This window comes from Protopterus annectens, chromosome 1.part0 (assembly GCF_019279795.1).
Source record: "Protopterus annectens isolate FY-2018-M chromosome 1.part0, PAN1.0, whole genome shotgun sequence".
Taxonomy (NCBI): Eukaryota; Metazoa; Chordata; order Ceratodontiformes; family Protopteridae; genus Protopterus; species Protopterus annectens.
The window spans coordinates 621556299-621582058 of record NC_056725.1 but is presented as its reverse complement, the minus strand read 5'-3'; the positions used below and the strand labels follow the sequence as shown (position 1 = coordinate 621582058).

General features: G+C 42.6%; 1 protein-coding gene across 3 annotated transcripts in view; it reads right to left on the bottom strand.

Annotated features, from left to right (window-relative positions):
* Positions 1-25760, bottom strand: part of UBR2 (ubiquitin protein ligase E3 component n-recognin 2) — a 5196118-nt gene that overhangs the window by 658857 nt on the left and 4511501 nt on the right. For 2 of the 3 annotated variants that reach the window (XM_044061864.1, XM_044061872.1), the window contains exon 40: positions 11662-11752. In XM_044061864.1, the coding sequence (XP_043917799.1) occupies positions 11662-11752 (91 nt within the window). The remainder of the gene's footprint in view (positions 1-11661; positions 11753-25760) is intronic. The other variant, XM_044061881.1, reaches the window with a different exon arrangement.

Sequence of the window (25760 nt, the reverse complement as noted above, 5' to 3'; positions counted from 1 at the left end):
CCCACTTATGAGGACTCTGATGCAGAAGATTCCATCCCTTCTGCTTCTCCTCCTGAGGATTTTTCTTTTGGAGAAACTTTGCATACCTTAAGGGAACACTTTCACTGGGAGAGTCAGGATTTCTCAGAATCTAAAAAGAGGCATAGGGATTTCCTTCTTCCTCAGCATAGGTCTTTGGCTATACCTCCTGTTCTAGACATTGTTGATGATGTTTTCTCAGAGTCCAGTACAACTCCTGATTCCCTGCCTCCGGCTCCTAGTAAGCCAGACAGATATTACAGGGTTCCTGACTCCCAAAAAATTCCTCTTTAAAAACCCTACTGCTGACCCTGAAACCATTTCTCAGGGTCCCAAGGGCGTTAAGGCTTCTACTGCAAGACATCTTACCCCTTCTGATAGAGATTCCAGGGCGCTGGATAGATGGGGTAAGAAGGTTTACACGTCTGCAACCTTAACTGTCAATTTCATATGCTTAAATATCAATAGCATGTCATGCGTTTACTTACACAGAAAATTATGTTGATTTCTGACTGAGTGGAAAATAGAGAGTTGCAGGATTTATTGCATTCAGCTGAACAAGTTGGAAAACATACTTTGCAATGTGGTTTTGATTCCTTGCAGGCCTCTTGCAGGGCTGCTGTAACTGGATCTGTCATAAGAAGGCATGCTTGGTTCATAGGTTCATACTAGGCTATCTGCCCTAGGGCATTTATAAGCCTAGCCAGAATGTGTTTGGCTTTCGCCACCCATTTTAAATTTATTTTGCTATGCCCTTTTTCGAGGTTAGTGTACTGTGCCTCTGTCTAACAGTGACACAGAAGTGATACCCGGGGTAAACCTACGCTCTCCCATCCACTCATCAAGATTCCTCTTGAAGAGAGTCAATGAGGGACTCTGCCTAACCTGGACTGGGATTTTATTCCAGAGTGAAGGGAGCCTCTGGGTTATGAATCTGTCCCTCCAGCATGTCCTATTTATTTCAGTGCTGAGGTTCAAGTCTCTCGAGCGCGTAGCTCGATGAGATTTGGATTTTCTGAGGTGCAGCATATCCATTAATTCCGGGTTGGACATGGCTTTATAAGTCAGGTACAGATCGCCTCTGAACAGGCGGTATGCCACTGAGTAGAGCTGGAGTTTCTTTAACCAGGCAGCATATGGCATCTGTTTGAGCCCTTTGATCCTCTTGGTGAGGTACTTTTGGGGTCTTTCCAGTTGCTGCAGGTGTCTGGTAAGGTACATCCTAAAAGGGGCATTGTACTCAATTATGGGCCTGATGAGGGATGAGTAAAGAGGCACGATGACCTCCCCTGATCTAGATGTGAATCCCTTCATGATTAGGTGGGCTATATAAAATGTTTTTCTAACCACTTTGGCCACGTGGTTGTCAAATGAGAGATTGCTATCAACTTGGGTCCCCAGGTCCCTAATTACTTCTTCTGTACTTAATGGATTACCACCTATGTGGTAATTTGTGAGCACTTTGTTTTGCCAAAGGGGATGACTATACACTTTTTGGCATTTAGCTTGAGGCCATGGCTCTGGCACCAGTTGTCTGTTTCTATGAGGCCCTTTTGGAGGATGCTTGTGTCGGCTGGAGAGTCGATTATGGCGCCCAGTTTGCAGTCATCGGCGAACTTGGTCAGCCACAGTCCTTCCGTGTTGGCCTGTACCTCTGAGAAATATATACCGAACAAGAGAGGTCCCAGGACTGAGCCTTGTGGGACACCACTTGTAACTGGTTTGGAGTCTGACATGGCTCCAGTAATTCTAACCATGTGGGTTCTGTCCTTGAGCCAGTTTGCAATCCATCTAGTGACATAGGGGTTTATATTTAAGCTGGTGAGCTTATCTATAATGCCCGAAAGTGGGTATTGTATCGAAGGCTTTGCGAGGTCCAGGTAGGCTGTGTGGACCACCTTCCCTCGTCAATGGCCTTGGTGACTGTTTCAAAGAAATCAACCAGGTTTAAGAGGCAGGATCTGCCCTTAACAAAGCCGAACTGGGTTGGATCCAGTGTTTGTAGGTCCCCAATATCTTTATTTATGAGGTCCATGATGATCCTTTCCATAGCTTTGCAGACCAAGCTAGTCAGGCTTATGGGGCGATAGTTTCCAGGATCCGTTGAGGCACCACCTTTATGGAGAGGGACCACTGTTGCTGTACGCCACTCTTTGGGCACATATCCTGTAGTAAGGCTGAGATTGAACAGTAGTTTTATGGTTGGGTTTAGCTCTTCTTGGAGTTCATGTAGGACGCAACCCGGGACACCATCTGGTCCCATTGATGCTGTGTTTTTTGCTTTGGAGAGGGCGGCTCTTACCTGAGCATCTGAGATGTCAGGGGGGCAGCACTCTGCTGGGATAGATATTTGCCCTTTTGGTGGAGGGGAGGGGGGAGAAGTTTGCGCTGAACCTGTCAGCTAGGATGTTGGCAATGTCTGTGGGTTCGGTGTATTTTTTGTCATTTTGGACTAATTCTGAGCATATCTGGGAATTACCACCCAGGTTCCTAACATAACTAAAGAAAGCCTTGTGATTATCCTTAGTGTCCTGTGCAATTTTTCTCTCGAAGCTGGCCTTAGACAATTTTGTGTGTGCCCGTAGTTTTTGCTAATACTGATCAGTGATGCCTTCCCTTTTTGGGATTTTACTCTATCATTTAGTAGCTTCCTCCTTCTATTGTATAGTTTGTTTATGGCTGGGGTCCACCAGACAGGACGTCTGCCTTTGGAGGATTGGGTCTTGGTTTTATTTGGGATCGCATGATCCATGCATTCCTGAAGGTGTTCATAGAATGCGTTTATAAAGGATTCTGCGGTCTGGGCCATATTTTCCACAGGCCCGGGCTTTGAAGGATTCCACCTCAGTTTTGAGGAGTGTGAAATTTGCTTTAGAGAAGTTTTTCACTGTGGTTTTCTGGGCAGGGGGGTGGGGTCGGGATGTGAATATCCAGTGAGATTAGTTTATGGTCTGATCTTACCAGTGAGGGATACACTTCTGGTCTGGAGCATAGAGTCCCCATGTTGGTGATGATCAGGTCCGGTATGTTTTCCCCTCTTGTGGGAGTGGTTACAAGTTGTTCCATAGCATTTGAGTTTATAAATTCTAGGAACCTTTGGGCTAGGGTGTTGGAGCTAGAGTAATGCTCCCAGTCTATGTTTGGGTAGTTGAAGTCGCCCAATATAATGGTGTTTGGAGAGACCTTCATATTTTCCAGTGTTCTCAGGAAGGCCGAGTGGGGTTCCTGGGTTTGGGATGGTGGTCTGTAGCAGGCTATAAACTGGAAGGCAGTTTTACCCACTGTTAGTTGCACATGGATAGTCTCTGATGCTTCGTGCTTTGCCACCAACCTGGAGGTGTGGGTATCTTTGATGAATATCGATACTCCCCCTCCTTTTGTGGCTCGGTCCAAGTTTTGGGGTCGAAAAGCATGGTATGAGGTATAACCTGGTAGTGCTGGGGTGCTCTCGGGAGCCCTGAACCAGGTTTCTGTTACTGCACAGATATCGATGTTCTCCATGCTAAGGAGAGTTTCGAGTGCGTGCATCTTGAGGTTTAGACTTCTGGCGTTGAGTAGCATTACTCTTAGTTTCTTATCCCTTGTGATACCTATGGAGGTGGGTTTGTCTTTTGAGCCTTGCCTAAAAAGGCACTATGGGGGTAGCAAGAGCCTTTGCCAATATCCGAAAGCCCAGGGGTGACAGGTGCAAGCTGTCCCTAGCGAAGCATCGTGGCTTGTTGAGCATATCATCCCAAGCTGACAGGCATTGGATCCCCTTTGAATGACACCAGTACTTAAGCCAATTGTTGAAATTGATCATCTTGTCTTCATATTGTGGCATAATTCTTGGTGAGGGTAAGATGCTACTCAAGGTCAGGGTCATACCGGCCTGGGCTACATGCTCAAAGAGCTCCTTTATGTCTCTTTTCATGTAGTCCAGGGAGGTCATTCACACCAGCATGGACAATGACTGAGTCATATTTGTACTTGCCTTGGAGTGACCTGAGTGCTTGTGTTATGTGGCGGATCCTAGCGCCCGACAGGCTGCTCACCGTGACCCTCTCCTTGTTCAGCCTGGTGAGCGGGACGTCAGTGTGCCTGACGATAGAGTCACCTATTACAAGTGTATCAGGTGTGTTGTTTAGTCTTAAGGGCTGTGACTGTTTGGCAAACTGGCTTTGTGAGATATGTGTTGCACGTGTTTTGTTTTGGGGTAGCGGCTGCTTGGGTGTCTGCTTTGGAGGTCTCTGCTGCTTCGGCAGATCTTTATTTAGAGCCTCCGAGTATGTTTTGTGTGATTATGTGTTTGGTTTGCTGTCGTGGTAGGTCTATGTGAGACTGGAATTGTAGTGAGTGTGGTTTCCTTCTCCTCCTGACTGGTTATGCCAGTACTGAGTTGAGAGAGCTTAGCCTCCAGTTTGGCTATATGGTTGCATCTCTCACATGTGTTGGAATTTGTTGGGAGGAGGAGAGGGTTGTCTGTGTACATGAGGCAGTTGTAACATTGCCTCAAGATTCCCAGATTCACCAGCTGGACCGGAGAGGAGATTGACAACTGACCTTTGGACATGCTAGAATAATATTGGGAATTCCTTAATAATTGAAAACCAGGGCCAGTGGGGAGTGAGGGTGTAGTGCTTTTAATTTTTAGTGCTGACTTATATAATTGCTTTAGTGAGCAAGTGCCAGGTAACTTAAGTGCAATGTGTTACAGGTAACTTAAATGCAAAAACGACAAACAGTCACTTTCTTTCAAGTGAAACAAGGAAATAAGTACAGCAAGTAATGCAGATATCACTAGTGATCCATAGAAGCGCTGAGAAGCCACGTATTAGGTGGAATTAGCGTTCCAGGGAAATAACAAGCAAACAAACAACAAGCATATAAACAAAGCTAGATTCGGCAGGCCTGGATCTAGTCTATGCTACAGCAAACAAGGTGTACCAATTTCAGTAAGATACAGTTCAAATATTCAGGCACTATAAACCTTTAACCAGAAATTCCCAGCTCAGAAGGGCAGAGTCCAGCCTCTTCTCCCACAAGAGTGCAGACCACAAACCTTCTTAATGTAAAATAACTGGCCTGAAGCCCAAGTGCTTAAACCAGAACTAATACACTTTAAGAATAACAGACAATGGGCTCTCAATCAGCAGTTCCCAACTTAGAAGGATGAAAGCTACCTGTCCTGCCACCACAGTGCATGCCACAAACCTTCCTAATGTAAAACAACTGGTCTGAAGCCCAAGTGCTTAATCCAAAAGACTTAGAATGATAGCTACACTTTAATCAAGTTACTACTAAGCAGTAATAAATACAACCGAATACTTTAGAGAATGCCTGGATTAGTGCTCAAGTTACACAAAGCTAGATCCAGCAGGCCCGAATCCAGTCTATGCCACAGCAAACAAGGCGCACCAACGTCAGTAAGAAGCAGTTCAGATATGCATGCACTATAAGCCTTCAACCAGAAATTCCCAGCTCAGAAGGGCAGAGTCCAGCCTCTCCTCCCACAAGAGTGCAGACCACGAACCCTCTTAATGTAAAATAACTGGCCTGAAAGCCCAAGTGCTTAAACCAGAATTAATACACTTTTAGAATAACAGACACTGAGCCCTCAATCAGCAGTTCCCAACCTAGGAGGATGTAAGCTACCTGTTCTGCCACTACAGTGCAGACCACAAACCCTCTCAGTGCAAAACAACTGGTCCGAAGCCCAAGTGTTTAAACCAAAAGGCTTAGAATGAGTTACACCAAGCAGTAATAAATACAATTGAGTACTTTTAAGATGATGCAAAAGTAAAAAAAAGTAGGTAGAAACACAAGTACGGTAAAAGCAGATGAAATTTTTTTTTTTTTCTGAACAAGTGCTGAGATCAAATAAACAGATTTGAGTGCTGAAACTAGAAAACTGGCTAGTTATAAGAAAAAAAAACTAAGCTAGAAGGCTTCCCTCCAACACAGAAGGGCTTGTGGGCTCAGAAGCCTATAAATAGTCTATACCACTTAACAGGAAAGGCAGGAAACAAGCTTAAATTTTTTTCTGTTTCCCAGATGCTCTCTTTGTACACAGTAGGAGTGCCTGAAATCAGAATATGATCTCACTGCACTCAGTTGAGTGAGCAAATGAGATGGGCCCAGAAGGAGTATCCAAAGACAAATTTACAAGAGGGGCGGGCAGTTGCAAGGCCACTAAGATTAACACCAAAACAAAAACAGGGACGGTGGGTGGGACTAACTGAAGAGCAGAGTGAAAACTTCCAGTTCAGTTAATATTCCTTCCACACAGTTAAAATCAATTTAAATACTGTATTTTTGAAAAAAAAAGAGCAGATAAAGGTACTTAAATTCTCTTATACGTCCAGTTGAATATAGCAAGTTCTTAGCCGGCCAAAGCTGAGGTTTTTAAGCAGAAAATATTTCACACTGTACCACTTAAATAGGCAAGGACAGGAAATCAAAGAATGTGACTACCCCCACACCTGTAATTACTAGCAAATAACAAAATTCAGCAAACACTGACTAACTTCCAGTTCTGCTAATATTCCTTCCACACAGTAAAAATAAATTTAAATACTGTATTTTTTGAAAAAAAAGAGCAGATAAAGGTACTTAAATTCTCTTATACGTCCAGTTGAATATAGCAAGTTCTTAGCCGGCCAAAGCTGAGGTTTTTAAGCAGAAAATATTTCACACTGTACCACTTAAATAGGCAAGGACAGGAAATCAAAGAATGTGACTACCCCCACACCTGTAATTACTAGCAAATAACAAAATTCAGCAAACACTGACTAACTTCCAGTTCAGCTAATATTCCTTCCACGCAGTTAAAATCAATTTAAATACTGTATTTTTTGAAAAAAAGAGCAGATAAAGGTACTTAAATTCTCTTATATGTCCAGTTGAATATAGCAAGTTCTTAGCCGGCCAAAGCTGAGGTTTTTAAGCCTGAGGAGCAAAATCTGCCTGACCATGTTACAGCAAGTGTTGGATGCTCCTTTACAACAGGACAGTCTATTTGGTAATAAGGCTGAAGAAGTTTTGAAAAAGATGGAAGATAAAGCTAAATCTATGCAAACTGTAAAAGATTTCCTACAAGAGCAGCCACCCAGGTTCAGTAGGTACTGGCCTACTAAGAACTGATCCTTTCCAGTACCCATTAGAGCCACTCAGTCAAACCCAGACATTCCAAAGGCTCCAGGTTTCAGTCGCAAGGAACTTATAGAACAAAGAAATGGGGTGCCACCACCTCCAAATCTGGAAGTAACAAGGCACCTTCCTACGGTAAACAGTCTCAATGACTATCCACTGCAATCACCAAGCACTTATCTTTTGGCCGCCCCTTTGGGAGGAAAAATTGGCACTTCATGCACGAAACTGACAAATGATTACCCAGGACAAATGGGTTTTAAATACAGTATCCCAGGGATACAGATTTCATTTCCACATGTTGCCAATCCCAAACAGATGGCCAGATCTGCCTCCAAATCAGTGGGCAGAGGCCCAGAAACAAGTTATGTCCCTCATGAATATGGGGGCTATTCAACCAGTACCAGAAAAATAAAAGGGACAAGGTTTTTATTCAAGACGTTTCCTGGTACCAGAAAAGACAAATCATGGCATCCAATTCTGGACTTATCCATTCTAAATACATTTCTGGACATTCCAAAATTCAAGATGTTGACTCTCCAACAGTTACTACCTATGCTAGCCAAGGGATGCCTGGTTGGTAACTCTAGACTTAAAGAGGCTTACCTGCATATCCCAATCAAGAAATCTTGCAGAAGATACCTCCGCTTCAAAGCGAGCTATTTGCATTACCAGTTCTCTGCACTGCCCTTTGGCCTATCTACTGCGCCCAAGTTCTTCACAAAGTGCCTGGCACCAGTAATTGCATTTTGCAGGCAAAGAAATATTCAAATTTATCCATACCTGGACGAATGTTTAATTCAGGCAGAAAACAAGGACACTCTTCTAAAACATCTGGCGTTTGTAAAAAGGGTTCTAACTTGTCTAGGGTACACCATAAACGAAAAGAAATCACAACTGGTACCCTCTCAAATAATTACACTCCTGGGTTCAACCTTGAATACAACTGCCAAGATGACTTACCTTACGCCAGAAAAACAAATTCAATTGATGACTTACTTTAAACAGCTGGCCACAAAAACCCAGCTATCTGCAAGACAAGTTCTACAGGCCTTGAGGTTAATGGCCTCCTGCATTCTTCTAATTCCATATGCAAGACTGCATATGAGCAAACTTCAATGGTACCTAAAATGCTTATGGAATCAACATTGTCACAGCCTGGAAACAATGATTCCTATCATTCCTTGCCTGCAGCTAGAGTTCCTATGGTGGGCAGAGGCCTGCCACCAAAACAAGGGACTGTCATTCATTCAACCCCTTGCCGCCCAAACCCTGACTACAGACGCATCAGATTATGCTTGGGGGGCGCATCTGGCAGGGAGATGCATTCAGGGCCAATGGAGCCCAAATCAAATGCACCTACATATCAATCAGAAAGAGATGCTAGCTGTACAGAATGCTCTGACAGCCTTCAAGGACTATCTTCATCCAGGACAACTACTGATAAAGAAAGACAACACCACAGTCATGTGGTACATAAACAAGCAGGGGGGTAGCCATTCCTACCCCCTTTGCAGACTAGCCATGGCATTGTGGAACACAGCCTTGACTTATCAAATACATCTACAAGCTCAATTCTTGTCAGGAAAGCAAAATACTCTGGCAGACGAACTAAGCAGAAATCTTATGGACCCACACAAATGGAAACTGGATCCACAAATCTTCAGCATGTTGACATGCAAATGGGGGAGCCCAGACATAGATCTTTTTGCCTCACCCCAAAATTATCAGTTAGACAAATTCTGCACAAGAATTCATCACAAAAAAGCTTGGAAAGTGGATGCTCTATCTTTCAGCTGGAAAAACCTATCAATCTATGCCTTTCCCCCTCTGTCTCTGCTCTCCAAGGTCTTACTAAAAGTCAGACAGGAAAAAACAAAAAATGATTCTGATTGCTCCAGACTGGCCTCGCCAATACTGGTACCCACTCCTACGCAGTATGTCGCACCTTCCTCTGTGGTACCTGCCTCAGACATCTTACCTACTGTCTCAGCATAACTATCAAATTCTACACACTCGGCTCCAAACTGAATCGTGCAGCATGGCTAATCAACTAATTTCACCAGTTACATCTCTCAGCAAACCTGTGATGGATGTCATTTTGGAGGCTAGAAGGCCTAGTACTAGAAAATCTTATGCTGACAAATGGAAAAGATTCTGTGCCTGGAACCAAGCACAAGGAATAAGCACAGCAATGCCCAATATTCCTCAGATTCTGCAATACTTAACTGAGATGCTTCACAAGGGCCTATCTTTTTCTTCCATAAAAATCCATGCCTCTGCCATTTCAGCTCATTAGAACACAGAGCCTCCCGTCTTTTCTCATCCTGTTGTAAAGCAGTACCTCTGAGGGGCCAAAAATGTAAGACCTACCAGGACAGCACCAACTCCTGCAAGGGACCTCAATTTTGTTTTGGAAAAACTCACTCTACCTCCTTTTGAGCCAGCTGCTACTGCAGACCTAAAATTTCTCTCTTGGAAAACAGCTTTTCTTTTAGCAGTCACTTCAGCTAGAAGGATTTCAGAACTACAGGCTCTTATGGCAGTGGAGCCTTTTATTATTTTCTACCCGGACAGGGTGGCTCTCAGGACCAATCCATCCTTTATGCCTAAAGTGGTATCTAGTGTGGCCCTTAATCAGACCATTCATCTACCAACTTTCTTCCCAAATCCACAGAACAAGGGTGAGCGGATTCTGCATTCATTGGATGTACACAGACAACTAAGATTCTACTTAAACAGGACAAAATCTCTAAGAAAATCTGAACAATTACTGGTGGCATTCGCTGCAGCGGCACAGTCAAAGGCTATTTCAAAGCAGACTATTTCCAAATGGATAAGCCATTGTATTTGTTTCTTCTATATGCACCATGGTAGACCTGTTCCTAAGGGGATCAGATCTCATTCCACCAGGGCTGCATCTACTTCTGCAGCCTTTCTCATAGGGGTTCCTACCAGAGACATTCTAGAAGCTGCTGCCTGGAGCTCAGTTCATACATTCACCAAACATTACCATTTACCTCTCTTCTCTAAATCCAGAGCAGGCTTTGCCACTGCTGTCCTGCACGGCCTTATAGCTGCTCCTATGCTGTATAAATCCATCCTCCCAGCAATAGCTTTGGGATTCTACCCAAATGTAATGACTGCAACAGTGAAACACGAAGAACATAGTAGAGTTGTGTACACTTACCATAAATGTAGATGTTCGAGTGTATTCACTGTTGCAGTCCTGGTTACCCTCCCTCCAGCCCCCTGTTTTTTCTCTAACTATACCTCTCATTTCTGTTACTGTCTTTAAAAGCCTTTTTGGTGTATTTGCTTTTGTTTAGAGGCATACGTTTTGTGTTTTTCATTCTACACACACACACATATATATATATATATATATATATATATATATATATATATATATATTTTGCTCCCCATTTGTGGGGCACCTGACATCTGGGGCAAGAAAAACTGATGTAATGGCGTCGGCTGCATGTTTTATACACCTGATGTCATGGAAGAAGGGACAGCAACCGACGCAGGACCCAAGACTTTGTTAATCAGGCCGACTGAGGGCAACCTGCCAGCAGATTACCCAAATGTAATGACTGCAACAGTGAATACACTCTAACATCTACATTTCTGGTAAGTGTATACAACTGTACTTTCACCAGTCTTTCATGTCATTCCCCATCCATTTGTTGTAGTCCAGTCCTCCGCATTACTCTCTCCACCCTCTGTCAGTCTGCATTGATCCCAAAAGTACTTCCTCCTTATTTGTCACTACCTCCCCTGTCAGTCTTTGACTATGCTATATATTTGTCTGTCTGCCCTTGCTTTCTTCCTTACACCCTTCTTCCCCTATACCCTTCTTACAAAATAAGTATCAATCCCAAATGAGAATCTGTCCCAGAAAAAAAAAAAACTTCTACCCTCACTAATCTTTCCTCCTTCTTGTCCTTCTGTATGTTCTTCTGCTTGCTTCTTCCTATAACCGACTGTCCTATACACCCCATTTCCTTTTCATTTATATAATAAAATCAGTTGGCCCTTTGCTGGGATGTCCCTGTAGAGGCTTCCCAGCTGTGTCTTTGCAGCAGCTATAAGATGCTTCAAAGCACGTGTGAATGTAAGCATAGTGTTGGGTACACTACTTGCATACCACTGTCCCCAAGTCACATAGCACAGCTGACTCAGTCAGCTGCATATTTTTTGCAACTGTAAGAATTCATTATGCAGCCCTGTTCTCGGCATGCCCACTGTTTCAGCACTCATGCATACCTAATCTCTGCTGGGCTGCATTGCCACTGACATCATCAAGCTATTCACCACAGCACAGTTGCTTTATGCTTCTTTCTGAACTCCCCCCCAAAAATATACTGGCTATGAATGTAAATTCAACCACCTACTCAATAACCAGGACAAAGAAAGGCCACATCCTGAATTAGAGTTATCAAAATGGGGTAGGAAGAATTCAGAATAGCAACTAATGACAAATAGAGTCAAACACGAAAAAGTATGTCTCACCTTTTTGTGTGCCTTCTGAGAATGTTATATAAAGCAGCCACAGCAACCTCCTCTTCTGTACTGCTAATCTCTTGATCCATTGTATTCTCTTCTTAAAGGAAAAAAAAGAAAATAAAGCAAGCATTGCTAATAGTTCTATAAACATCAAAACATAAGACAGTGGTATTCATTAATGGAGACATATGACACCTAAATACAGGAAGAAAAGAATGTAACCAGTTTCAGATTCAAATACTTATATCTGTACATGTCACAATGCAATCCACTTATGACGACTAATCAATTCACAGTGTAAAAACGCAAATGTGAATGGATACCCATTTGAATGGTTGGGACTTAAGGCCAAGTCTCAAGATGTGCAGACTGCATGGCCAAAAATCCAGTCCTAGATATACAAAAGTCTGGGACTGCCATTACCTGGAATATTCACTTTTCTGCAAGTTATGGCAATCTCAGAGATGGTATACATACATTCAATGTGTGGGTATGTGGGGAGGGGTGGGGGCTCAACTAGCAAAAAAAAAAAAAAAGTTTAAAGGTGAAGAGCTACGTTCGGTATTTGTTCTTCTTCTGCATATTCAGTTTTATTTTTTCTGTGTTTCTGTACTTGACATTAAGGGAGGAGACATGTCAATAGGGAGCAATGCAGATGTTTTATGATATTCAGTTAAACATTTACACAGGAGGAACTAAACCAGCTCCAATAACTTATTTGACCCGATTAATGAATAGAAATAAGTTGGACCTCTCCTTATCTGAAGATGAAAACCATGACCTAGCTCTGTGACACAGTGGTTAGGTTTCTGCCGCAGTGTTACAGACATGGGTTGGTAAATGGACTCAAGCTCCAGAAAGTCAAATGGGAGAAAAAACTTGAGAGGAAGATAGACCAGCCTGGAACTTAATTCTTCCACGAGAAGGCCAGAAACTGTTTTTAATGTATAAAGACAATTGGTAAAGACTACAAGTGACAATCATGCAAACATTACATCAACAGAAAGGATGGGGTCAGATGTCTGATAAAAGTTTATGGCTAGTTATCATGACACACACTGCTCTAGTATGAGAAATATTGATGGACTTGTTAAAAATGTCTAAGCAGCATCACAGCAGCCCATTAAACTAAGTATAGTTTGTTTTAGGTTACAACAGATCTTGAACTTAGGCGGCTTCACACTGAACTTCATGAAAGAACAGTTGCGTAAAATCTTACCATAACCACAGATGTCCTTCTCTTCTATATGCTACAGTATTCGTAACATGAAGGAGTCCAGCTCCGGCAGACCCGTACATCCAGTCAGTATACCAAAGTCTAAATGCTACCGTAAGGCATGTGCGATGCCACACATCAGTTAGTGTACGCCGGCCATAAAAAGACATCAGGTATAAAGCGGATGTCAGCACGTACCTTCCTCAAAACCTTTCTGCTGCCTGTCCGATTGTCAGCTCCGGTCGAAGCTCACCAGAGAAGTTGCATTTGTGTTTCAGATAAGTGCCCTGGTTGTGGCTTTTTCTTCATTCCTTCTGGCTGCTGTGTGTTTTATTGTAGTGAGTACATGTCAGCTAGGAAGGGCAAGTGTCAGCATGGAAGGCAGATTCCACAAAAAGACTCCCATGAGATTTGCTTGTTTTTTCTAAGCCCAAATCACAATCACACTTCCTGTGCTATCTCTAAGGCCTTTGTTCTAAAAACTCTCTGTAGCCGTCTAGCCTCCCTTAAGGTTATACATGGAAAATCAACTTCTTAAGCACTTAAGCTTGAGATATGGAAGAGATGTCGGGCCCTTCAAGATGAGCTGCAACCTCAAGAAGGCCAAGACACCTTGGCCTGACCCAAGTGCTGCTCCCTCTATTTTGGGTGTTCCTCCCGAGGTCGATGAAGACCCAGAGGCCACTTCGAAATCTGCAGAGCTTCCTTTGATGGATACCACCACAGAAGCTGTCAAGTAATCTGCAAGCATGTCTCAAAAGGATTTGAAGGTGATTGATACAAAAGCCGGGGAGGAACCACAGCTGGTTATTTCTGAAGGCCCGCACAGCATCACTCAGACTGTTGTGCACGAAGATGTTCCCACTGAAGTCAAGGAATGATGCCCGATGTCAGACCCATCAACCTTTCGCCTCCTGGCTCCTGAGATGCCAAAGAAGAAGACACTTAAAACTAAACATGTTTCTCCGGTTCCTCAGTGCCAGGCTCCTGATCTAATTCTTGATTGCCAGGCCTTTACCCAAGGCCTCTTTAATGCCTTCATGGCCCTCCACCAGACCTCAGCCCCTTCTGTTTCTTCACCGGCCTCTTCTCCTCCTACCCCCTTGAAGGAGCCTTCAGAGGACATCTCTTCTGAGGAGGAAGACTCATCAGGGGATGAGTCTCTGGCTTACTCTACTCAAACTGCCTCTCCTCTAGGATATGCATCCCCAGAGGAGGAATCTAATGGTATGGATTCCCCTGGGGAGGATATTTCCTTTGGGGAGACCATCTTGAAGATGAAGGACTTTTTTAAGTGTGGCTGCTTCTGGGTCTCTGAAATCCAGAAGAGCTATGACCTCCGTCATATGGAATCCCCTAATCCATCAGCCATCCCTCCTGTCCTGCCGGCCTTCTTGAATGCCTTTACTGCAAGTGCCCAGATTCCAAGCCCCCAGCTCCCAAATGCCTAGACAGATTTTACAAGGTGCCTGAGGATGCCAAATTCCTTTTTAAGGCACCCTCTGCTTCTAAACTTTTGTCTTCCACCTCTCTGCTCCTTTCTGATAAGAAGAGCAAGGTCATGGAGAGAATAGGGAAAACAAGTCTATACATCTGCAACCTTTACATTCAGGGCAATGACACACAAGGCCAAATATTCCCTAGCTCTTCTAGCAGATGCAGTGAAACTGCTATCAGAGCTCCCGGATTCACTCACCAAAGCTAAGCTCTCAACCATTCTCAATTCCCCCTCCCAGGTTACCAGGCACTCCATCAAATGCAGTTATGATGCTGTGGAGTTCTCAGCCAGGGCTGCAGCTATGAGGTCGGTCCCAAGAAGGTACTCATGGGTTAGACTACAGCCATTACCTGATGATATCAAAGCTAAGCTTATGGATGCCCCTTTGGACAACAAAGCCCTATTTGACAGTGTAGCTGCAGAGGTTTTTAAAACTCTTCAGGAAAAGGGGAAGGAACTCCAGGATTTAAAACCCATTTTTGCAAAGGAAATGCAATCAGAAAACCACCTAGACAGAGTGAGTTTAGAAACCTTAGAACAAAGTTTGTTGGCTAAAAAGGAAGCAAACACCTGAGAGTCCTTAGTAAACAATTTAGTCCTGTGTAGACAAAATCTCAGTTGTCAATGAACATTCAAGGTGTGGAGAATGTATTCCCTTTTGAGTGTTAAGGAAAAAAATACTGGTAAGTGGACAGGTTGGTTCAAATTTGCTTCTGATGACACTTTGGGGACAAAAGCTGGATCTGCGCATAGTGAAAATCTGTTGTTACGAAAGACTAAGTAAGGAGAAGTGGAAGACAGCACCTGCAATTCTGATACTCTACTAGCAGAAGGCATAGCTACAAGAAATAGTCTTTCAGGGGAGAAATGTCAGTGAGGTGGAAAATCCTGTTTCAAAAGGAGATTTTGTTAATGCTTCAAAGACAAAACTAAGGTCCTATGGCAGTACTGATTCTCTAAATGAAGAATGGAGACGAAAAGCATCCCTAAGGAAGGCTCAACACACCCTCTGAGAACCTAAGAACAGGGAGTCATAACCGCTATGACAATTACAGACTGCAGCTAGCTACACATTAATGACAGAAAAACTACACCCAGAGTCAAACATGTTTAAGGAAAAGAAGTATTTCAGGAAGAGAAGCAGTTGGAGGGTCTCTTTCCTGTGTTGTTGCCCAAAGAGAAAAACATTTCTATTTACTGTAGTAGTCTGCCTTCAGGCTCCTTTTAGGATACAAAAAAGACATGAATAACCACTTCTGACAAAGAAGAACCACTGGCCATAACAGGAATTAGAGAAACCAAGTACTTAACTTGAGGTTGTGTAGGTCCAAGTAAGGAGACCTTTATGGGTGACAGAAGATCCGTCATGGAATCCAAGGGCCATAGAGGCTCCCTGATGTGAGGCTTTAGCAGAGGAAAACAAATTTGCCTGGAATAGTAAGGAGCTGTGGCTTTGCAGCTCATGGTTTTCTGAAAATTTAGATACTAGAGGAAGGGGAAAATACATAAAGGAGTCCAGAGAGTTACTTTCTAGGGAAATTAAAATTACTAGACAAGACAAGAAGAAAGTACAGTTGCATAAATCCTTACCATAACAGCAGATGCCCTGCCTCTTCACTGTTGCAGTATTCACAACTGAAGGAATCTCCTGCTAAGGACAGTCTAACCAGTATACCAAAGACTTTAGTACTTACAAACACTGAACATCACATGTACGCTCCCCGTGCAAGGCATAGGGCATAAAGGTGACACACGGTTGGATGCACACACTCAGAACTGAAAAAGTCCCAGGAGGAACAGAATGACCCTGGGGACAAGGAAGACCATGTACATCCAGAAGGAGGAAAAGGAAGAAGAACCCCTCACCCAGGAAGGCAAGAAAGAACAGGCTAGAGCAGTGAAGAGGAGGACATCCACTGTTATGGCAAGTTTTTACACAACTGTACTAGGTGCTTCCATATCACTGTTGCAGTATGCGTAACCGAAGAGAGAGTACAAAAGCTCAAAAGGAAACCTGGGAGGAGGACAGCATGGAACAGCCCTTCAGCAGTCTGAAGAATGGAACTGGTATCCAGCCGCTTGACAAAAAGCAGCAGAGGAGGCAACAGCCCTGGTAAAATGAGACTTTGCTGATGAGGAAAGGCATTTTCCATGAAAAGAACAACAAAAAGAAAGGGCCTTAGAAATCCAGGAAGAGATGGTTTGCTTAGAAACTGCTAAACTCAAAGACCTGGAATGAAAGGGAATAAGAAGCTACTCATATCTGCAAATAAATTTAGTTTTTTTAAAACAAGAAACATCTTTACTAAATTATCATGTATGACACAGGCAATCTTAAATTTATGTAAATGTAAAAATAAGCCATACCAACACAATTTCAGTTGCAAACATTATAAACCATGCTAACAACTGTAAATGCAAACATTATACATCACTTATAATACATCCAGACCTTGTCAGTCAAACATCACATAGCAAATTCAAATCCTGCCTTCTTTTAAACCTTGTTCCTCCTCCTGCATATATCGACCCCACACTTCCCAATTATTCCTATGTAATTTGCTCTTACCCTTTTCTAAAGATCCCAATTCCAGTTGTATTACTGTTGCTAGCTTCGATACTTCTAGTAAAGTTGGTTTAGACTTTGATTTACATTTTCTAGTAATTGCTTTTTTGGCAGCCATCATAATTAGACTCAGCAAGTCCTTAACATGTCTAGGCAATTCAGATTCCGTACCACAGCTCAGAAAAAATAATCCCCTTAGTTACACCAATTTGCTCACTCAGTACCTCCAACAGAGCAGTCTCTAGGGAATCTTTAAAGTATTCCTACTCATTACACTCCCAGAAAATATGACATCAGTTACTTCTTTCTTCCCCATCACACCTCCAACATTTGCTATCCACCTGAGGAATAATTCTTTGGAGTCTACTTGGGGTATAAAGATACCTATGTAAACACTTCCATGCAAAGATCCTACATCTTCCAGACTTTGTTGCATAATTTGGGAGACATACATATATCCTCTTATTGTTTCCTTATGAACTGCTTATTCAGTCTCTCTTCCCAATCCTTACTAACCTCCTCTGATTGATTCTTGCAACTGTCATGCAATATTTTATATCCTCTACTTATCATTCCTTTCTTAATGGCAACTTCTGTTCTAGATTCTAGTAAAAACTCTACCAGTACTGTTCTTTCATTTAGGACCCCCCCCCCCCATTTCTTTATCTTTGCCTATACTCTGATGATAATCCTTTGATAGGGAAGGCAATCTCTACCTTGCAGGCCAAATAAGTTCTTGACGCCTTCTCGTTCTATTACATTTCCCTCTCTAGTTATATGCTCCCAATACCTTTGTTACTTTGTCAGTTTTCTCCAATAAATTCCAGCCCCCTCTTGCCTATTGTCTGCATCACTAATTGCAGTCATCCCTATCGGCAGAGTCTCCGTTCTCCATTCCCTTGTTGGCTTAATTCTTAGAATATTTTCTGCTACTTTATGAATATAATATTATGTATGGTTATTGTTATTCTCCTTGAAGGTCTGCATTCAGAACCCCAGTCTCTCCTTGTTTCTTAACAGCCTCCCCCCATTTCATCATCATCTCTTTCTACTTTGAATTATAATTTTCTGCTTCTGCTATGTATAGGATCCTTAGCTGTAAAACTCTGAAATAAGCTCAGTGGCTTGTGGGATAACGATGTAGCACTATAGTACAAAATACCCATTCAAAATGGGTAATCCCAGTCTGTCTTGTTCTGTTGGAAGAATCAGCTTACCCCACTTGACTCTTGCCATCTTCCACTCCCAGATAAAATCCTTCTACTCTTTATTAATTGGTATCCACAACTTCTCCTCTCATTGCTAAAAATATACTTCACCTGGGTATAAGACTAAAGGGACCAAAACATTTTAACTGCTTGTATCTTATTATTGTGATCTATAACACAGAGCTTCCATTTTCTCAGTTTTTGTATTATCTTTTGTTTAGTCTCTTCCCACATATCCTTAGCTGCCACACGGGAATCTTGGAGCCTTCCTATTCTATTACCTTTCCCTCTGTAGTTATTTGCTCCCAATACCTTCGTATACAGCAGACGGTGCAGTAGTGCAGCAGTAGCATTGTTGCCTCACAGCAAGAGGTTCTCCAGTTTGATTCTCGGCTGGGGTGCCTTCTGTGCAGAGTCTGCACGTCCTCCCTGTATTCATGTGGGTTTCCTCCCACATTACAAAGGCATGCATGTCTGAAGTGTTTCTCCCCGGGTCTCTGCTGAAAAATGGCTTTGTTCCAAGTCAGACTTTCCCGGTAAACAAATGTTAAACAAACAAATAAAGACATACATTTTTAGTCCATGTTCCTAAATATTTCACTATATCACGTCTTCATAAGTATGGATACTGCTAAACCATTTTGTGTGTGGATACATAATTTACCACTACTGCCTTTGTTTTAGATTCATTAATTTTGCATCCCGAAAAGATTTGAAATGGTCTCAAAATGTTCCATGACACTGTAATGTCCCTTTCTGGTTTTATCAGGTGTAAAATAATATCTGCAAATAAAGCCAGCTTTTCTTGACTACCATACCAATTATATCCTTGAATATCTGGGTCCTTTATTTTCTTTGTCAGTGGTTCTAAATATAATGCAAATGTCAATGGGAGAGAGGACACTCCTGTCTGGTTCCTCTGCTCAAGCAGAAATTATCAGCGAGGATCCCACCCACTTTAATTTTGGCCTCCAATTCCTCATATATCCTCCTAATCAACTTATGCTTTTATCAGGGAATGCAAATGCTTCCAGTGCTCTGCTCATAAAGTCCCAGCTTACTCTGTCAAATGCTTGCTCTGCATCAAAACCCACCAGCAACAGTGGTATTTTCTTACATTCTGCTTCCCCCTGGATCATCAGTGTTCTGTTAATGTTGTCAAATGTTTGCCTCCCCTCCACAAAACCACACTGATCCTTATCTATTAATTTTGGCATCACTTTTGGCATTCTTTTAGCTATTACAGACAAACACTTTATAATCATGGTTTAGTATTGAAATGGGCCTGTATGAAGCTGGATCTGATGGATCCTTACCCTCTTTAGCTATTAGTTACCATCACTTTTTCTTCCAAGATGTTGGTACTTCTCCTCTTAAAATACTGTTGACCAAAACCTTCAGACTTTTATCAGTTTTTCCCCTCCTAGCTTCCAAACGTCCACAGGAATACCATCTATTCCTGGGAATTTTCCTGTAGATTGGTTCTACATCATCATTATCTCATTTCCTCCTATCCTGTTAGTAATTGAGCTTCCTCTACCTCTAGCCTTGGCACATTTAATTATTCCATAAACATCTGCATCTTTTTCTCGATTTCCATATTTCTCTGCTTTATACATACTTTCATATAATTTCCAAACGATTTCTAATACTTCTACAGGATCCCTTGTTATCTTTCTTGTTATGGGCTCCCTAAGCTTGTTGACAGCCCTTTCTACTTTGTTTCCTGAGTCATTGTGCTAAAAGTTTTTGTGCTCTGAAGTTATTATAAAAAACAGTTGCTTAACAGCAATCTTCCTAAACTCATGCATACTATTGAGGTAATCCCTTAATTTCTGTTTAGCACTCTGCAGTTGCTCCTCTTATTCTGTAAGATTTTTTATGTTTTGCAATACTTTAACATGTCAGTCCCACTAAATCATTTTTGTTACTTCTTAACCATATCTCCCTTTACTTCTACCCTGTTTTTAAACTCCACTTTAATTTTATCCCACTCCCTAGCTATATTTTCAGAAGAGCTTTATATCTTCTCTAATAGTTCCTGGATAATTTCCACTACAGATTCCTTAAAGTCCTCTCTTATCAACAGATAGTTGGGAAAGTGCCAGTCTCTCATTTTCATTTCATTACCCTGTGTTTTTATTTTAGTTATTATTGGCACCAAGTGATCTGAAACAGTCATTCAGTGTGTATCAAGACCTTCAATTAAATGCACATGTTCCTGTGAAATCTAAATTCTGTCTAGCCTACGTGAATAAATTAAATTTTATCCAAATAATATCTGAGCTGTCTATGCAAATCCAAAGGGTAAAGAACCTTCGCACTGATAGACAGTGGAGATGGAAAAAGGGAAGGCAGATGAACAGACAGATTAAGGGACAACTCATTGACCACCTTGGGCATAAAAGAAGGGTTAGTACGAAGTGACACCCTGTCTCTGTGAAAAACTAAGAAAGGAGCCATGAGAGCCTGAAGTTCAGACACCCTTTTGGCTGAAGGGAGAGTCAAAAGAAGATCAGTATTCCAAGTACAATGCTGTAAAGAAGCTGAAGCAGCAGGCTCAAAACGAGCCTGAGTGAATTTTTCATGAACAAAATTGAGGTCCCAGGAAGGCAGAACAGGTTTCCTGGGAGGCCTAATATAAAGGATGCCTTTAAGAATTTGCTTGACCTCAAATCTAAAGGCCAGAGGGGGAATCAAGGGAAGACTAGCAGAAATTGCTGACAAGTGAGCTTTAACTGAAGAATATGCCATCCCAGCATGGAGCAACTCACACAAATAAGAGAGAACCAGTGGAACCTCAACAGATAGGGGATCCTGACAGTGAAAGAGGCACCAGGCAGAAAATCTTTTTCATCTGGACAAATATGATTTTCTGGTAGTGGGATTCCTGGCCTCTTGTAAGACCCAATGCATGTACTCAGAAAAGAGGTGCCTAAAAGGGATCAAGACCCTATCACCCAGTGTTCATTTGAAGAGCGGACAAGTGAGGATGGAAAAGAGACCCCCGTCTTCTGTGAGAAGGTCCACCCCGTGAGGTAACTTGTGGTGGTAAGGAGTCTTTAGTAAGATTTTGGGAGAGTCCTGTCGGATCTTGTGCAAGACTCATGGTAACGCAGGAAGGGGAGGGAAGGTGTACATAAACATCCCCTTCCAAAGAAAAGACAGAGGACTTGGAACTCTGGAACAGAATAGAGGAAGTTGTCTGTTCAGAGGACAGGAAAGGTATTTACACGAAGAATACCCCACTAATGGACAATGTCCAGGAACACATCCATTTGTAAATCTGTGTGCTGGACCTGCTCAAAAAGTCTGCCACTAGACTGTGCTCCAAAGGAATGTAAACAGCCTGAAGAGTCACGACACTGGACAGCTAGATCGCAGACCTTAAAAGCTAGTCTACAAGGAAGACAGGACACTGTACCACCTTGCTTGTTGACATATCACATCACTATGATGTTGTTTGCAAAAAGTTTGAGGGGCCCAAGATGAAAGAGGGAATGAAAAGCCTGAAGAGCTAGAAGCAGAGCCCTCATCTCCTTTATACTGATGTGGTCTGACCTTTGATGAAGAGGCCAGAAACCTGGACCTTGAGACAGCCAAAGGAGGCCCCCAGTGCCTAACTGAGGCATCTGTAAAGAGCTCTTGAGTCAGGACTGCAGCCAGGAAAGGAAACCCTAAGTTGAGAGAAAGTTGAATCCACCATTTAAGCTTGAGCTTGAGACAAGGAAGGAAGGGGACTGGGAAGTCCAGGGTGTGGCATTGTTGGAGCCACACTAACTTGAGGTACCATTGCAGCTTTCTCATGTGCAGCCTGGACAGAGGCAGCATGGGAATGGTGGAAGCCATGAACCCAAGGACCCTGAGAAAGTCCCTACCCGTGACTGAAGCCAGAGGAAGAAAAGCCTGGAAAAAGGTAGTAAGAGACAGGGCCTTAGAGGCAGGCAGAGATGCCAGCATAAGGATGGTCTGAAGCCTGCAACCAAGGAAATTATGATCCTGAGAAGGGGTAAAAGCTGATTTTGGGAAGTTTATGGTGAACCCAAGACTCTGCAACAGGGAAATAGTAAACTGGAGCTCCTGAAGCACAACGTAGGGAAAAAGAAGCTTGAATGAGCAGATCGCCCAGACAGGGAAAGATCTGAACTCCTCTCATCCTACAAAAGACAATGACAGGAGGGAGGCATTTGGTGAATACCCTTGGGGCAGTAGAGAGGCCAAAGGGCAAAGCAGAAAACTGAAAATGCAAGGAAAAAACAGAAATGTAAACATTTCCTTAATGGGATGGATGGGGATATAAAGGCAGGCATCCTCGAGATCCAGAGAGATCAGATAGGTCTAAAGTAGAAGAGGAGGGAAAAAAAGTCTGAAGAGATAATATTCGAAAGAAAGGTATATTGAGAAAGGTTTTCAACTGGGAAAAGTCCAGAATTGGTATCCAAGTGCCCTCCTTTCTGGGAACCAAAAACATTCTGGAATAAAACCCCCTCTCTACCTGGGCAACAGTCACAACTTGAATAGAGATCTGGATCAAAACAGAATGGAGCATCTCTGAAAAAAGAGGAAGCTGTTCCCAAGGAGGTTGAGGAATACCCAAAAAAGGAGTAAGGGATTTCCAAACAATGAAATACCTCTGTTGGATAATGGAAAGAACCCAAAAGTCTGTTGTGATCTTTAACCAATTTGAAAGAGACAGGGAAAGATGGATGGATAAGGTAACTTGGCCAGGGAAAGAGGAAAGCAAACTGTCAAATGGAACCTGGCTTATCTTGAAAAGCAGGTTTCTGGGATGTTGGGTTCTGAGTACACTTAGCAGGAGGCACAAGTCTAGAACCTTTTTTTCCTTTGGTGGAGGGCAATACTGCCTGTGAACAAAAGCAGATTTGGAGGGTAAATCCTCTGAAACTTAGGAATAGGAGAAACAAAAGTATGTTTCAACTCCTGGAAGGCTTTAATCTTATCCTGGAGAGACTAGAAAAGTTCAACAGCAGCAGCACCAAAAAGATTTCTATTACCCAACGGAACAACCAACAGTTTGGCCTTAATGTCATTAGGTAAAGCCTGAAGACGAAACCAAGAGTAATGCCTCATAACATAATCAAAGGCAGTAGCCCTAAAGAAGGGCATCAGCAGCATCATAGCTGCATTTGACAGAGTGGTGAGCAACTTGAGAGGTACAGCCCAACAGGGAAGGGGCAGAAGCCCTCCTCTGAGTCAGGAGGGTCAGAAACCACAAGGGAAACCTAAGAAAGGAGAGCCAAATCATACCCAGTCATATGAGTATGGTAGTTGATGGCTGGAAAGGCTAAAGTGGCAGTAGTATACACCTTTCTGCCCAGCCTCTCCATGGCCCTACTATCCTTACCTGAAGAAGCAACTTGGTAGAGGGCAACAGCTTAGAGGGCTTGTCAGAGGAGAAGGACACTACAAAAGGAACAGAAGAACAACATTTATAATGAAATTTACATTCATCAGGCACACTGTAAGATCTATCAGGTTGCTTAGGAGCAGGGGGCTGAGAAGCTGCTGAAAAGGTATCCAAGAGGGCAGACAGGACAGGGGGAAGAGCTGATGGCTTAGGAGTCTCCATCTGGAGGAGCATATAATACATTTTCTGAATACAAGACACTTGAGAGAAATACCACTTAAAAATTCCATCATGGGGCCAACAGTATCCCAAAGAAGAGTTCAACCAAAGAGAATCTGGACTAATAGAATCCTCTTCCTCTGAACCACAGTCCAACGGGGGAGAGACTTGAGAAATGGAAGCCAGGGACTCTTTCCCAGAATCCAGATCCTCATCTGAACAGTTTAGTTCCCAGAGTCTTTTATGAGGAGTGGAAGACCAGGGCGGGACAGGCACAGACACCCCTTGAAGAGGCTTTAAAGCCATTAAAGCATTAAACAACCCCTGAGTAAAATCCTGCCATTCACATTGGGAATCCTTAACTAGAGAGGAAATCTGCTTAGTTTTCTATTACTTTTTCTGCGGGGTGTCCACAAGAAACACCCCTCAGAGGATCAGACCCCTGGTGACATTCAATATGAGTGGTAGGAATATCCTCCCTAACTGGGATCTGTGGAACCTCCTTTGGTCCCTCAGATATAACCAGCTGAGGCACCCCCTCAATGTCAGCAGCAGACATCTGTAAAGCCTCAGAAAACGGAAGATGTATGAGAAGTCAGATTCATGCCAGTCTCTGACAGTGTCACAGTAGAAGGATCCAAGACAACCATCAGACGATCCTCTGGGCTTTCACTAGCCTCGAGAGAGACATCCAGGGAAGCTGAACAGCATCTGTATCAGACCTAAGTTTTTTGGCCTTTTTCTTGCCAGACAGCTGAACCCCGGGACGGGAACACTCCACCACAGCACCTTGAGCCAACAGCTTAAAATGTTGGTGTTCAAGATAAATAGATAAAGAGGAGAAAAAGCTATGTAGGGTCTGAGGGATAAAAGCCTGGGAGACAGAATACTGCGTATGGTCATGGGAAGCTCGGAAACAGAAAAGACACTGGTCATGACAGTCTTTATGGGGAATCTACCTCCTACACTAACATCTTCCCTTTCTGGATGACAAGAAACCAACCAACACTAAATAAAAAAAGAAATATAAAAAGAAACTCCAGTGGGACACAACTGAAATGTGGCTTGATTACCAGCACAAAAGAAAGGCATTCAGACCGATGTTCAATGATGGCGTTCGGACTGGCGACAAAGAACTTGTGTGTGTGTGTGTGTGTGTGTGTGTGTGTGTGTGTGTGTGTGTGTGTGTGTGTGTGTGTCTCCATGCATCACCTTTATGTCTTAAGCCTTGCACAGAGTGCGTACATGTGACATATGGCACCTGTAAGTACTAAAGGCTTTGGTAAACTGGCCAGATGTTGGGCTATTCTTGACAGGAGATCCCTTCAGTTACAAATACTGCAACAGTGACACGGAAGGACGTTAACACATTCATTGTGTGATATCATTTATCAATCAACTATACAACTGCAACTTAAAGAAACAATACTAAACGAAGACATAAGCAAAGCAGATTAGAGATAACTGACAGATTAGAAACAAAAAACTATGATCATTGACTGTTACACATCTGAACGGTGAAAATAAATGAAACAAATAAAACACTTATAAAAAATGTGCAACATATTTAAGCAAAATCAGATCAAAGATTTCAGTAGTATGTTGCTACTGAGTTATCTGGGTAAAATGGTATAAAGTTTTAGATTCAGACATACATAGACCATTCAGTGTATGTACATCGTCAGAATACATCACTAAGCATTTTCTACATTCTGAAACAATAGTCCAGCCGTATTTAAAGAATGTACAACATATACATCAGAAAACAATACAAGTCTGGGTGAAAAGATCATACTAATACAACGTGGATCTACTGTATTTTTTAACACCTTTATTACATTATCACTTAAGATGCATACAAACAACAAACATACTTCAATATAAAAGAAAACAAACCATATTAACATGTTTGCAGTTGCATACATTATATATCACATATGTTCTTTTTTACGAGTCTATATCAGTTCGTCGAAATGGCTGATGATCGAACACCAGATGTTCGAACTATGAAGTTCAAACACTGATTATCG